Here is a 15,654-nt window from a genome sequence, read left to right as displayed (position 1 = left end):
CAGGTTGGATGGAGCTCTGAGAGACCTGGTCCAGTGGGAAGTGTTCCTCTCCATGGGAGGTGTCTTGATTTTGCATGGGATGAAAACCACTACAGCAGGGGGGTTGGAACTAGATGATCTGTAAGGTCCCCTCCAATCCTATCATTCTATGAGGATACCACCTCTAATTTAGGAAGCTTCCAAGCTACATATGATCATCAAATGATGCATTAGGATAGTAATGTGTTCACTCTTCCCTAGGCTTTCACTCATGGCCACTGTCAGAGGCAAAACCTGAGGCTAAATACATCTTTAGTGTCAGCCTTCCCCTCCTTCCACAGCCTGAGGAAGCAGGAGCTTGGAGGCACTACCCTTTTATCACTGCTGCTCCTCAGTGGAGCCCAGGCTGGTGACTAGGCTGGGCCCAGCAGTGAGAACAGAGACAAAAAAAGGACTGAAAGAACACAGAATTTTCAAATAACTCCAAAATCAGAAGCGAGGGAATCCTTTTGAGCATGAAACAAGAGTGAAAGGCGGATAGAGAACCAACATGACATTAAAATAGCAGGAGGAGGAGAATACAATTTTTGAAAGACACCCAGAGGGAAAATGCTTAATTGTTTCTTTTCTGCTCCAGTCTCCATGCAGAACTATTCTAGGTTACACTATTTAACAAGACAACCTACGCACAAAATAAGTAGCTGTTAATATTTGGGTGTAACTTGGGATATGCTGAAATTATTCGGTAACTAACACTTATAATCAGCTCACATTGAAACCGACAGCAGATTGCATGCACCCCAGACATTCTCACATTTGCTGCGCTAGAAAGAAGAGTTATGTCCCACAGTACATTGTTCAGCAGAACAAAAGACTCTGCATCCCAATGGACAGCACACCAGCCATTTTGAGGATCCTGCACTGGTGCATGTGTGTAGCACAACTACAGACAACACCTCAAGTACACACTGCAAAAGCAACAGTAGAGAGCTGACTAAGCCTCAGAAGTCTCCACCAACCCCTGTGTTAATGCAAACAAAATTTTAACATCACCTGAAATTATGTCTAGTGCAAGCATAGTAGCTGTCTAACAGTGTAAGAACAGAAGGGGAAAGTACATCATCAATTAGAAAGTCAAGGTGCTAAAATTCACCTGGAGAGCTGTAGATGAAAAAAAAAGTGAACTGAAAGCCTGATTTCACAAGCATCAACAAAAAACCCACACCAACAAAAACAAACAAACAAAAAAAACCCAAATAAAAAGATAAGCAAGTAAGAGACAGAATTCTGCGCAGCACCAAGAATTTTTCCTTGCTCAAATACTTCATGATAACATCTGAAAAGATAGCATTGTTTAAAAAGTCAGTGCTATATCTAAGCCCCCTTGGGCAAAAGAAAAGGAGTTATGCCTTCATTAATGTTCAGGTATACATGTACTCAGATTTCTCAATGGATGGTTTAAAAATAAAGTATCCTCCTCCCAGGTCTAGCCATGTCCAGTGTCAGCAATACATAACAATAAGCCTGACAAGCCTTTCATAAATAAATACAACAAAACTGTTTATTTCCCTTTTAATTTCTTCACTGTTTATAAATTCACACTTTAAACCTTCTAAGTACTACTTACACGCCCTGCTCAATTTTTATTTTACTATACCACATAACCAACTGGGTTTCTGTCTTGCTGGAATGGCAGTCATAAGTCATGCTAACAGCATCACTATCCTCTAGAAAATTTGTTTATTATTAGAGAGCAATCAGTATTACTACTGTTACAAGAAAATAACAAAGTGCCTAAAAGGCACTCCTGCTGCTAGTGAAGGTCTAAATAGAAGGTACACACAGAATTTACGGGGCTCTAGTTATCTATACAATTCTGCTCTCACCTCCTGCCTCCCCACTTAATTTTTCAGAAAAATAACAGGTTTTTAGTGCTTAATAATCTGAAGAGCATTTCCCAGAAGCTTAGACCTGTTCAAATCCACAACACCAAATTATGACGTTTCCAAGAATTCAAGCAGAAGAGCAACCACATAAAGTGAATGTAAGAGCAGCCTACAAATGCCTCCACTATTTGTAGTTTTATAGCCTAAGCCTACCTGGAGTCAAAAGCACACAGCTAGATCATGTTTTGCCTTTTCCCAGACAAAACACAGATTATTTCAAGATCTTTATTCCTTTCACGAAGAAAAAGGAAGCCTTGGACAAGGGATTGCCAGCAAGTCTTAAAGTAAAGAAGTCCAGTCTGTCGCTAAATGGAAAAACAGCACTCTGCCTTTATTGTAAAAGGATATCCTCTTTACCAAAGAGACCTGTGTTAAAAAAAAAAAAACAACAGTTTAATATTTGAGTAATTATCTTCCCTGGGCAGTTTTAAGGTATTCATATTTCTCCCTACCCTGCTCAAACTTCACTTTCATCTCTTAGCAATTCAATGCAAGAAATTCACTACCTGTCCATCACCTACAATTGCTCAGTACAATCAGTGAGCTCTCCCAGAATTCTCCGAGATCCTATTGAAAAAATCTCACTACTGATGAAAAGAACCATCTTCATTAATCCACCTGGCAGATGCATTCTTCCCTTCTAATCATTATGTGAGTTTACAAATCTAACAAAGCTGTACTCACATCACATTTTTCAGATTACAAATTCTCTGGGAAAAGAAAGCTCTTGGGCATGGTGCTGTAAATCATCAAAACCACTTCTTATTCCTAGCTGATACCAACTTTAAGAAAAGGTGTGTACACAGCTGAGTGCCAGGGAAGAGTCACAGGCATGGTCAGTCAACTGGTCATCCCTGAAACAAACATCTGTTAAGCAGCAGAACCCAATAATCAGAGCCCTATTTTCTGCATGAAGGACACACATTTGCACAGGGCAGCTCAAACTTTGAGTGAAGCCTACCCAGAGTATTGTAAGCCAAGGCTGTTAAGTTATCTGCAGAGAGCCTGAAACAACAGCAGAGGCAAAAGCTGTATCCTTGAATGTCAACACTAGAAGCCAATAACAAATTTAACATCACTACTGTGGATTGTTTCAGGATTTATGTATTTTTATGGAAATGCACAAGAGTTGAATGTTCAATTGCCATTATCACAGTCAGGTTAAGTCCATAAGGCAGTACTGGGGTTACAAGAAATATCCTGCAGGAAAAGCTTAAAATGAGGCTCCCTAGTTTCTGTCAGTGAAAGAGAACAGACTTCAACAGCCTAACTTCATGAGCTCCTGCTAAGCCTGGATGTCAGCCAGTTAAATATTTGTCCCTATTTCATCCTTAAATGCCAGAAATGTTAAAGGACAGGAAAGAAAATATTCACAGAATTGCAGAGTATCCCAAGATGGAAGGGACACATGAAGATCACCAAGTCAAACTCCTGGCCCTGGGCAGGACACCCCAGGAGTCACACCATGTACCTGATAGCATTGTCCAAATACTTCTTGAACTTTGTGAGTCTTGGTGCTGTGACCACTTCCCTGGAGACCCTGTTCAGTACCCAACCACCCTCCGGGTGAAGACCCTAGTCTCAATATCCAACCTAAACCTCCCTTGACACCTTCAGGCCAATCCTTTGGGTTCTGTCCCTGGCCACCACAGGGCAGAGATCAGTGCCTGCCCCTCTGCTTCCCCTCATGAGGTTGTTGAAGACCATCTCAGTCTCCTCTTCTCCACACTGAACAAAACAAGTGACCTCAGCCGCCCTTGTACAGCCTCCCCACCAGCCCCTTCACCATCTTCACAGCCCTAATTCCCATTAGTTTCTATCTCAACATAAAAAATTTCTGTAACAATTGGAGGTAGATGGTGCTAAGGAGGGGGAATGCAGTAATGGACAGTGGAATTTCTGTATGACCCCCACCAAAAGTTCAAAAAATGTTCTGCCAACTAATTCATTTTTAGAGCTCACTCGGTTTTAAACTCCAGTTTTATTATTACTTGGGACTTGTGACAGGAGCTTCCATGCAATGCATAATTCAGCATTCATGTGGCAAAACTCATCAAAATTACAAGTCACAGAATAACTGTATAGTAGAGTAGCAGTATTTATGTAACCACAGTAATATAAGGCAATATTCTTTAGAGATCTTTCATCAGACCAGCTGTCACAGTAAGAAGAGATTACATACATGTCCTTTTTCTGAAACAGATACAATAAGAAACTTCTGTAAAGTTTCACAAGCACCAAGATCCCACAGAAAAAAATCCTCTACTGCTATACCTTTGCTATCATTCTGCCTCAGTGAGCTCAAACACAGCTCAGCTCACGTCCCACAGCCTCTCACAGTTCTGCCCATCACAAGTGTACACTCCAATGCTTCTGCTCACTGTGACTTTCCTGCAGAACAAAACACCCAAGACGACCTGACAAAATCCTTGCTGGCATTCACACTTCTGATGCTGCAAAGAAGACTAGGTAGAAGTGGATTCAAATGGAAGAAAAAAAGGCAGGCAAAAGATGACTTCATGCACAGAAACAGATGTTCTGAAAGAGGGCACGAAAGAGATTTTACTCCCCTAAGAATGCCAACAATATATACCACCAGATAAGCAGAATTCTGTCCAAGCGCTATTCAGGTTTCCCAGCAGGTACTCACTGCCCTTCACCTACTTCAATACAAAGCACACATGCCATCTTTTCCAAGGGAAAGCAGAACCTCCTCAGCACAGGCAAGCTAGTTAGGAGACAGTCTGAGGCTCCTGTGGCAGAGGCTGCTGAAGCAGACCCACAGGTCCCTTGAAGCTCCCACCAACCTTCCAAGCTATGCTTACTGCATGAACCAGGCATCTCCAAAAAATGCGACAGCAGAACAAGAACACAGGCAAGCCATGCTTGCTCCCCTTTGCACATCTTTAAAGAGTGTCCAAGCCCAGCCTGACTTACCCAGACACATCACTGCCTCTGATGAAGCACTGAAGATCTGTCTGAAACATGGTAAATGTACCAAGAGGAAAATTTATATCAAATTACAAGAGAAGGGTACATGAAATTGCCTGTGAGGAACTTAGAGATCCTGCAAAGACACAGAAACAGTCATCAGACCAGTTCCTGTCATCATCTGGGGACATACATCCAGGACAATATAGAGGTCTTACAGGTAGGACATTAATTACTACAAGCTAAAAATCTCCTTGGCTTCATGTATTGAAAACAACTGTCATTTCATGAGCCTTTCAAGTTTCTAATGCATACAAAAACAGCAATTGCTGGGGAGGTGCAGAAGGAAGGGCTGGTGTTAACCAGTGCCAAGAAGCATTCAAATAACTTTGAAGGTCGAAGTTCTTCACTCACTCACACAAACAAATCAGTCACAACCAGGGCAGACAGGGCTGTCCCTCCTTGTGCATTGGCTGTGGCTGACACATGCACATCTGGCTGTTTTGTACCAGAAACTGGGTTCCGAGCTCACTCAGGAGCCAACCTCAGCTGTAGCGTTTTAATTCCAAGAAACATCTGTGTACTCGCGAGAGTCACCTGACCAAAGCCCCGCTTTGGACTGCAATCAAGATCCCACAGCAACAAGGCAGCCCTGACACTGGAGGATTAGTGCTGAGCCCAGACTGCCACTCGTGTGAAAGCAGAACTCACGCTGGATGGGGGCCAAACTCACATGTGCAAAGCATGTTCTCACCCCAGTGCACCAATACCAGAAGTGCAACCAAAAAAGAAAATACAGAAGAAAGCCAGCACATTACTTTGATGACAAACGCATGTTCTGTCAAAGTCCAGGTAAGGGGACTCATTTCTTATTCTGGGATAGGAATTGTTCAAGCAAGGAAAGGACCCACCTTACAAGTCTGAGTACAGAAGTGCCCCATGCACTGCCCTGCACCGACTTGTAAGTTACTACCCTTGTCCACACACAGAAAGAGGTTTAAATGTCTCTACAGCATCAGACAGGGTGAAAAATCTCTCTATATACATACAAACTAAAAGCTGACAGCTCACATCAAGAGGAGGATCAGTGAAAAATACTCCAAACTACCTTTAACAGCTACTTTCTAAGTAGCTTTGGCTATCTCTGTTGATCCTTAGAGGTTCATAAGGCAAAGTCCAGAACAGGCACACGCCCTGCAGCCTCTGATCCTAAGCAGGAACAAGGGTACCATGTGAAATGTCATTTGTTCTTCAGCTATTTTGGAAGGACATCCCCACCCAGTAACTCTATTCACAGTACTGCAGCCTCCCCCTCAACCCGCCCTTTCAGACTTTAAAGGCAGACACCAGCAACTACTCAGATGCCACAGCATACCCTGCAGCCACATGCACCACACTTCAGTCCTTGTTTTAAACTCTGCAGGCGTCTACAATTAGATATTCCATTTACCTGCCAGTGGTGAGCAGAAAACTTTGCTTACAAAACCAGAGTATTTCAAGATTCAACTGCAGAGTTTTGAGAAACCGGCAGGTTTTTACCAGTGCTGTTTTGTGTGATAACTGCCCCAGCACCACCATCTCATGCAGACATACATTTAACTAATTCTTCCATTTTAAACAAGCTATTCCCCCACTTCCATTTCTCTGTGGAAAGCATGCCCTGCTCCACTTATCTCTCCTCCACTTCCTTCTCCCACTTCTAATTTCAAGCAACAGCCATACTTCTATGCCCAGGGACCCCAGAGTATTTTCTACTTTCTCAACCTTTTTTTTTTTTAATAGCTAAACCTACAGACCTAGGGATATCAGCAGCTTTGCAACTATTGACAGGTGCCCATCAATAGAGTTGCCAGCAGACAGGGCTCAGTCAATAGCTTTAGTGACCATTCAACCCAGCTTTGTGATAAGACAGGGAAGACCCAGCCTCGTGTTACTTCCCACTTCCAATCACTGAGTGATTTTGTCTCCAATAAGCTGTCATGCTCTTTATTTTCTCACTGATGAGGCCACCTCCAAACACTTAAGCTCTGTTTGCCAAAAGGTACAGCATGCCTTGTCTAGAACCAAGCCCTGAGATCAAACAGAAACAAGGCTGATGCGATACACTTCTTACTCAGCATTAATTTAAACCTCTGTATAAAGTGGATGGGAACAAGAACACTGCACATACACCATAAAGGCTCTTTACACAAACACCATCCACAGACATCACCTCCCCAACACACAGTATGTTGCTGGGCTTCCAAACAACATAACATCTCTTTTGGGGGAAGGTGGATGTTATCTGGGTAAATATTACAGGTGGTGAAAGCACAAAATAGTCTGGTGGCAAAGGCAAAAGGCAAAGGAACTACATTACCTCTCTCACCCTCTAGGAAGAGGATTAGAGCGCAGACAGAAAGACTAACACCTCGCTGCTTATTCTAACAGTTTCCATTAACAAATAATTGCCTATTTTCACCTCAGTATTACTAGCTTCATTCAAGCACAAATACATGTACTGATTAGACATGCATTTCTGAGGGGGAAAATGGGCATTGAAACTTCAATTACCATTCACAAATCAAGCAAATTCCGAATTCTTGCTCAAAATGAATATGTTTGGTACCCTGAAAATCTAGGAAGCATCCTCCATCAGTTCAGCATCTGTTTCACATTTAGAAGCTATTCTTTGCAAATGCAGGGGTCACACTGCTTTTAAGGCAGCCTCTGCCAATTCTCTTTCGCGGGGCAGATTTAATAGCGAATTCCGCTGCCACAGGATTCACTGTGTAATAATGAAGGGTAGCGTGTCAATAGATGAAACTGCACACATCAATAAGGAGCTGGCAGAGGTCCCCACGGATGCCTCTCTTGCAACAATCACTCTAATGCGTGTAGGAGAACAATGCGTTACAGCCTGCTCAAAGATTCCCCACAGCCACGCCGCATCAAAGGCCCACTGAAACTCCACGCTAAATCTCTGCACTCAGAGCCAGCGGTGCAACACGCACGGAAACAAAATCCTTTACACTGGCAATTATTCTTTTTGAGACTGGCAAACCTAAGCAGAGCCAGCTTTTTGCTGGAACTGGACTCTTGCTAACCAACACGACCCCCAGCAATGGTTCCATCAAACTCTTTTCTGATACGGCAAGGAGAGAATGACTCAAAGAGCAGGAGAGCACACACATTGCAGTCACAAAGCAAGCACTGAGCAGCACAGCTAAACCACGTCTTTAAGAAAGGCAGAAAGGCAAGTCCAGACTAATCAAGCCTGTTAAACAGAAAGAGTGGAATAAGAGCAGCTACAGCAGCAGGAGCTGTTTTACAGCCAGTGAGAAGTAAAGAATGGTGATGGATATCTGGGAAAAAAGCCTGAGAGAAGAACTGAAGCCAGAGAACAAAAGTTAAAAGCAACACAAAGTTTACATTGATTTTTTTTCCAAGCTACGCATAAGAAAGATGATATATATACTTTGTGTGCTAAAAGCAGCAGACTCTCACAGCAGCTCTCATCAGTGATTCACATAAACCAGTACATCAATCCAGCATTGGCCAATTTGGCAAAAGGGGAGAAAAAAACAACAGAAGTGTGGGGCAGGGGAGCGGCGAGAAAGGCCTTCACACACATTTACAGAAGACTGAAACTGGAATAAAAAGGAGGGCTCCATTTCTCCACCCCCAACTGCAGTTGTAATCCTTTGACACCTTACAAGCAATGACAGAATGCTTTCTCTAGGGACCTGAGACTAATTCCCTATTAAGCTTTTACAAACTGATGCTTTTCCAAGTCTATAATGTGGCCAAATTTGGACATTTTCCTAGGAACAGCAAAAGCCACATTCTTGATGTAGAGTTAACACTCCAGCCAAATTTCCAGTTCTTGTTCTAAACCACAGCACGGTTGTGCTAGAACTTCCAAACTTGCCAGCTGAGATTATTATTGGTTCAAGAGTGACAAGGAAGAAATAGCTAGAACCTGCAAGAATCAAAAAGGAAAAAAAAGAATTCACCCTGCTGCCTTCCCAAGGGCAACTATTGGAAATACTGGAGCATTTTAAGGAAAGAGAGAGCAAGGGGAGCAGTGTTTCCTTGGTGGGGGTGGGGGAAGTCAACCTGTGGTAGATATCCAGCCCAGAAAATTTCAGCATGAATGCCTGAAGTCCTGCAGAATAATAAACAATTTAAGAGATGGCACTCATAACAAACAGTAACAAGCAGATATACTACAGGCATTGCTGCCAGCTCTGCTTATTGGCAGCTGAGACAGATTGCCTGGGAGCTCCAGTCTTTAATTAGTTCTCATTCCTGAAGTTCACAAGTCAATTAATTCTAAAAACCACCCTCAGATTCTTTTTTAAAGGAAATCCTGTCCAGAATTCTCTGCCTTTCTTACCTCTTCATCCCATAGCTCAGCTAACAGTTCAGATCCTTTAGAGCATCCATGCAAATTCCATCTGGCCGTGGAGATTATCACTAGTCAAATACTTCAGCTTGCTTCAGCAATTCTTCATATTTCTGCAGCAGTATTTTGCCTCTGCTGCACACAACAGATACTGTTCCCCAGGCTGCTTCTTCAGCCCCTCTTTCCCCACAGCTTGCCTCCTCCAGGGTAATGAACCAAGTGCACCCAAATGCAATACTCCAGTGCCAGTTTCAAGCAGTCCCCATGGCAGTCACATCAACCCAAATCTACAAGCATTACCACATTGCTTTATAATTTTTCCAAGACTCAGCAAAGGCATTTAGCAACACCAGTTCTACCTTCTACCTAATTCACTTTAAACTTGGTCAGAATGTCAAAGATGATTACAGTTTGCTCTGGAAAGGCAGCTTTGAAACCACTTCCAACTCTGGAAGGAATGGGAAAAAAATCAAAACCAAAAAAACCATCCTTTTTTTTCTGTCTCAGACTTCATTATGAAGAAATCAGTTATGCCTTCCAATTATGAAATCTTACATGTATATGAAAAAGCCAGCTTCTGATATGAAACTCAAAAAAAAAAAAAAGGAAATTCTAAGTTCCTTAATTCCCGCATTATGAAGAAATCAGTTATGCCTTCCAATTATGAAATCTTACATGTATATGAAAAAGCCAGCTTCTGATATGAAACTCAAAAAAAAAAAAAAAAGAAATTCTAAGTTCCTTAATTCCCATTTTCCTTCTTATCCTATTTTATATATGCTGATCACCTGGAAAGACATTATTCAAGACTTTTGGCACCTTAGCAGCTACCTGTCAGTTTATCCAAAAGCAGTTTGATCTGAAACTGATTTTGCACCTTTGCCCCTAGCAAAACACAAGGTGTATTAAAAGTTTCTCATTATTTTTAAAGCCTCTTCTCAGTAGATATTTGAGTCTTTCTAGAGAATCAACTGACAAAACAAAAAAAGGAAAAATTGAGAACCATTGAGAAACTAGTATCTCCCTGTAAGGTCATTTCTTCTTTGGAACAGGAAATTCTAACAGCTTCAAACCCGCTTATGACACATTCTCTCCCTGCCTTGCTCAATCCCATTTTGAGGTACCTTGTGCAGGTTAGGAACTGGGGTCACGCTGGAAACTGCTTATTATTCTTGGACAGAAATGGAAACATTGGTATGCCTAGACAATTGCACCTCACAGGTCTCTATAAAACTTTAAAGTCTATAAGACTTTATCACTTACTATCACAGATCTGAGAAAGCAGAACAAATATCAGAGGCCTGGTAACATCTCCAATAAAAGTCAAAAACAAAGTATTAAACAGATATTTTTATTTGCATTACAATATACAAACTGACTCTATACTCCATCTAATAGCTTTCTTTTAAAAGTACTAAAGACTTTTATAGACACTGACATAACCACTATTTTGACCTAGCTCCTTGTCTTCCTCAAGTTCTTTGCAACTTAACTTTCAATCGACTTCTATACATAATCTGAAAGAATTCACATTTTCAGACAATGTGTCCCCTTTTCCTTCCTTCTAAAACACAGAACTTCACACACCATAAAATATATCACTGAAAGGCATCTAAAGCCAGACAATTGAAATGCTCTCTTTCTAAAAATACCTTATTCAGATATGTACCCATTTGCCTTCTAAAAAAATATATACATTTCTGTTTTGCAGGTTAGTGTTTGACAAGGATTATGGAAATGGGGAAAAAAAACCCCAACCCACAACAACAAGAAACAACCACGCAGAAACAAATCAACCCATGAATACATTAGATGTGAAAGCTGAAATCTCAAATGTCCCTGAATGTTTGTTTATATAACTGGATGGATGGATATATATTATTTCTTAAGCACATTCCCCTCTAATCAAGCATGTGGCTGCATTTTTAAACGACCCCTACTGCTTACTTCAAATCTTGTTCAGGCAGGTTTATACCTCAGTTCGGGGATTAGAGCCAAATACAACAGAGGCTACCTAAAGAGAGCAAGCTGTTGCTAATGCTGAAATGTAGCCATCGAGAAACCTGGGGAACAAGGTCAAAGAATTTCAGAAAAAGCACCTAGACCCCTAAAAAGCAGCCCCAGACAGGCACCTACAAAGATGCGAGAAAGCCAGAGAAGGTGACTAAGCTATCATCTGCCAGCCCTAAAGAAGACAGGATGTAAAGAACAAACACTCACTACACTGCTCACCCTTCGATTCCCACATGTTCCCGCAGCCTACACACCAAGAAAATACATCAGCATGACAAAGCCACAGGGAAAGAGCTTCCTCCTCGGCAACACCACCTGCCCTTCAGTGCCTCACCAACCCAGTTCCAACACTCACTACGTGATTCTAGTGCATTAGCAGCCTGCACTTCCCTTTTGGAAGCCTTTTTAGCCACCTCCTAAGTCACAAGAGATAGGCAGGTCTAGCTGTAAGCCTTCTCTGAGCACCAGTGAGGATCTGAGCCTGCCTCCTTCCAAGAACAGGCAGGCAAAAGCCACCAGGGCCAGCCCTGGGCTCACCTGCAGGTGAGCAGGCACCAGCAAGGGAAGAAGGAGGAGATTCCACTCCAACATACCTTGAACACTCCGCAGGCAATCATCCTTTCATTGCCTCCCTGCCCTAAACCTTGAGGCTCTCCCTTTCTCTAATGCTCCCACTTCAGCTGCAAATGCAGGAAAAGATTAAAGCGTGCTTTTCCTTGAAGTGCATGATCACAATAACTTACACTAATTACCAAAAGCCTTCTATTGCAGAGCTTGAATTAAACCTCGATTCAAATGACTAATTGTTGTAGCTTCTGAGGAAAAGAAACAAAAAATAATTTCAGACACGAGATGCAGGAAACAACTCCATCCATCTAAACACACAGCTCCTGGGGTTCTGGCATGCTGGAACTGACTTCCATCATAGCAGACAGTGAGTGCCACTCGGGTCTAAAAGGTGAGTAAGAAAAAGGCCATCTCTGGGAAACCCATTATCAGTGGTTTTCCCCTTGGATCTACTGAGTACATGCTCTCCTCATGCCCCACAGCATTTAAACAAAAAATCTTTTTTTATCAGATCCACTGAAATTATTACCTTGGACCTCAAACAAGAACCAGGAAAAAAATCCAGGAGGTGGAATGCTTATTGTTTACTTTACTGTCTGAGCCCTGGTAACAATCAGATACTTGTTTTGGTTTTTGGCTGTCTTGTCCTAGGAGAGATGTTTTGGTTTCCAGAGCATTTCACAGGTTGATTAGGTAGATTGGCTACAGAGTGAAATCATACATGAAACAGACAGAGCAAAATGCTCTTACAGTATCCTCCCTTCTCAGGATCTAACCACACCAGAGGAGGCAAGAAAAGAGAGACTGGATGAAGCCTTAGTATCAGGATCCCAAAATCTCCTTACCAAACAGATTATAACTGTACTGGATCAAAAAAAAAAGGATGATAAAACATTCTCATTTGTCACAGCCAAATACTTCAGCCATTTGCATCCTTTTGCTGGATTATTTTGTAAATATCTGAAGAAAACAGTCAAGTCTAAGTACTCACAAGGGATAAACTTGTGTATGCTTCAGCTCCTTCCCTCCCTTACACAAGAATTCCTCAATACTTGCAGCAAAAGCTCCAATCCATCTCTCCATTAAAGAGCTGCTAGAAATGGTTCAAAGAAGTGTACAGAGTGAGAGAATGACTACTTTCCAAACCTCTTAACCTTTCGAATATTTCATATAAGTGTCCAAGCAATGGTATCAGAAGATAGGCACTCTGCAACACACACTACAAATAAGACTACAGTTCAGAGATTTTTCTGCACACAAAAAACACTTTCAGTTTTAAAAGCACCATTCCAATTACCAAAAAAAAAAGATCCCCAAGAGACAACTCAGAACATCTAGACAAACCAGATGATGAACAATGGCCATATATCTCTGCATGCACACTTTAAGTTCTTCAAATCATTGCATCTTGAATTAAGAAGGAAACAACTTTCCTGTTGTGCGTCATCCTTAATAGTTTTTACTTTTTGCTGCATGACCTTGAACATCTGAGAGTCTTGATTTTCCGCTTGTCCTATTAAACCATCCTCTTGAAAAATCTTATTCCCTTTCTGTTTCTAAACAAAAATACTGAAGGTGAGCTCTCCAGCTCATGACTGTTTCCCCAGCTGGCAGCACGCCTATGTTGCAAAGATAAACGAGATGACTAACGTCAGCTGCAAGTAAGAGAAAGCACAGTGGACACTTTTGTCTGGTAGGATCTTGTAGACAGAACACCCCCTGCCCCAAGAGCCTGCAAGCAGACTCAGGAAAAAGGCTGGGACAAGACCAGGTTTAGGAAGCTGACTTTTCAACTGCAACTCTCAGCTCTGCAGACCTGGCTGTGAAAGATTCAACATCCAAACTATCAGGAAAGTGCTCCGGCAGACTTAAGGAAAAAAAAAGTCGCAGGGAAGTCAAAAGTACAAGCACAAACTAAGTCAGCAAGTAGAGTTTTGTTTAAAGAAGACTGTTGGCAAGTGTGGCGCTGGGGCACTGTTTAGTTATTCCTTCTACCTGAAATCTGCAAAGGGCTCCCACTTACTACCTGCAATTAATCAGGTGTTCTGAATCATGAACTACGTAACTTGTGGGGCATGCTTGCTCACCAGCACCTGCTGTCCCTCTGGCTGCCCAGAGCTGACACAAAGCCGCTCAAACACTACCAGACGGAGCTATCTCACCCCAATGGTCTTCTAGTTCTCTACTTTTACATTCACTGCTAGCTCTGTAACAGAGTTAGCAACAACGCTACAAGTACAGCGTTGGGGGGGAAGAAAAAGGAAAAAAAAAGAAAAAAGGAAAAGAAAAATCCCACGACAACCCACCACCCACCCTTTTGTGTACAGCTTGCCTGTCTTTATCCCTGCACGCTGCCTGGCTGGCACTGCCACCCGTAAGGAACAACGCCACATGTCACGCTAACGACAGCTACACAATTACCTGAACACAGCCTCAACCACCACCTACACAACCACACGCTATCTCCTAGCGGGAGAACTTCCCGGCAGAGGCAGCAAACCCCGGGAGCCCGGCGGGGAGGGCGCCAGGGGAGCGCCAGGGGTGCCCGTGTGCCCGGAGAGCCCCAGCAGGGTGCGGGCCCCCGGGGGACGGGCACAAGGACGGTGCCCACCTCAACAAGCGGCTCCACCTCCGCCAGGTGAGGTCCAAGAGCGAAAGAGCGCTCCCGCCTCACCGCCAGCACAGCCCCGCACCGGCTCCTTTACCAGCAACTACGGCTCGCCCGCCGCGATCCGCGGCGCCGCGGGACCCCGGAGCCTGCGGGAGCCCCTCACGGCGGGGAGCCCCCGCGACCCACCCCCGCTGCGGGGAGCCCCCCTAAAGTTTCGGGGAAATGCCCGGCAGCGGTCCCCTGGAAGGAGCAGCGGGGATCGGGGGATCTGGGCCGGCCGATTCCGCCCGCTCCCGGGGCCGGCACAGCCCGGCCCCGCCGAGGGCAGCGCCCGGCCCGGCTCCGCCGCGCCCCGGGCGGGCACGGCCCGGCGGGCGGCTCCCTCCCGGCCCCGCCGCGCTACCTGCGGGCAAGGTGGCTGAGCACCCCCGGCCGCCCTCCCCGCCGCCCCCGGCCGCGCACCCCCGGCTCACCGAGCAGCAGCAGGACGAGGAGGAGGAGAGGCAGGCAGGACGCCCTCTCCCCGCGGTGCCCCATGCTGGCAGGGCTGCGCGGCGCCTCTCCCTAGGCGAGCGGGACCGCGGGCTCGCAGGCTGGGCTGGCCCGGGGGCACCGGCGGCGGCAGCGCTCCTCGGCCGGCCGCTCGCTGCCCTGCGAGCGCACGGAGCCGCCCGCCCGCCCCGACCGGCCGCGCCGCGCGGCGCAGCCAACCACAGAGACAAACTTTCCCAGCGCCCGCCCCCGCCCGCAGGTAGCGGGGGCGGCGCGGGGTCCGGCCCGGCCCGGCCCCTTCCCCTCAGGCGGGAGAGGGAGGGAGGAGAGCGGCGCTGCCGGCCCCGGGGCGAGCGCCTCGCCGAGCAGGGCCCAGCCGAGCACGGCGCTGCCCTCGCCGCCTCCCTCCCTGCTTCCCTCCCGGGGCCGCCGCCGCGCACACGTGGCTTGGGAAAGCCCCGGTGCGGGGAGGGCGGGAGCGTGCCCTGGACCCCCGGAGCGGCCCTTGGGCAGCGTGGGGCCGGGATACTCTGGTCTCTCGTTCCTGCCCCGGCTGCGGAGCCCGTCCGGCCCCGCCTCACGGGGGTGGGGTCCCCCCGTGTCCGCTCCCGCGGCTCGGGGGTCGCCTGTGTCCCCTCACATCCCTGCGCACGGAGCCGCCGCCGGCCCTGTCCCTGAGCACAGCCCCGGCGCTGCGGACTCGTGCCCCGTTCCATGCGTGTGTAACC

General features: G+C 45.4%; 1 protein-coding gene across 2 annotated transcripts in view; it reads right to left on the bottom strand.

The window, feature by feature from the left end:
- PTGFRN (prostaglandin F2 receptor inhibitor) overlaps positions 1-15,369 on the bottom strand; it is a 66,817-nt gene extending 51,448 nt beyond the window's left edge. The window contains exon 1 of one of the 2 annotated variants that reach the window (XM_039713251.1): positions 14,908-15,369. In XM_039713251.1, coding sequence (XP_039569185.1) covers positions 14,908-14,971 — 64 coding nt within the window. In that variant the 5' untranslated portion in view covers positions 14,972-15,369. The remainder of the gene's footprint in view (positions 1-14,907) is intronic. The other variant, XM_039713250.1, reaches the window with a different exon arrangement.
- Between the last annotated feature and the right edge of the window lie 285 nt (positions 15,370-15,654).

The sequence above is a fragment of the Passer montanus genome, unplaced genomic scaffold, assembly GCF_014805655.1.
Source record: "Passer montanus isolate IOZ18808 unplaced genomic scaffold, ASM1480565v1 scaffold28, whole genome shotgun sequence".
Taxonomy (NCBI): Eukaryota; Metazoa; Chordata; class Aves; order Passeriformes; family Passeridae; genus Passer; species Passer montanus.
The sequence above is the reverse complement of the archived record's forward strand: the minus strand, read 5'-3'. Positions and strand labels throughout refer to the sequence as shown.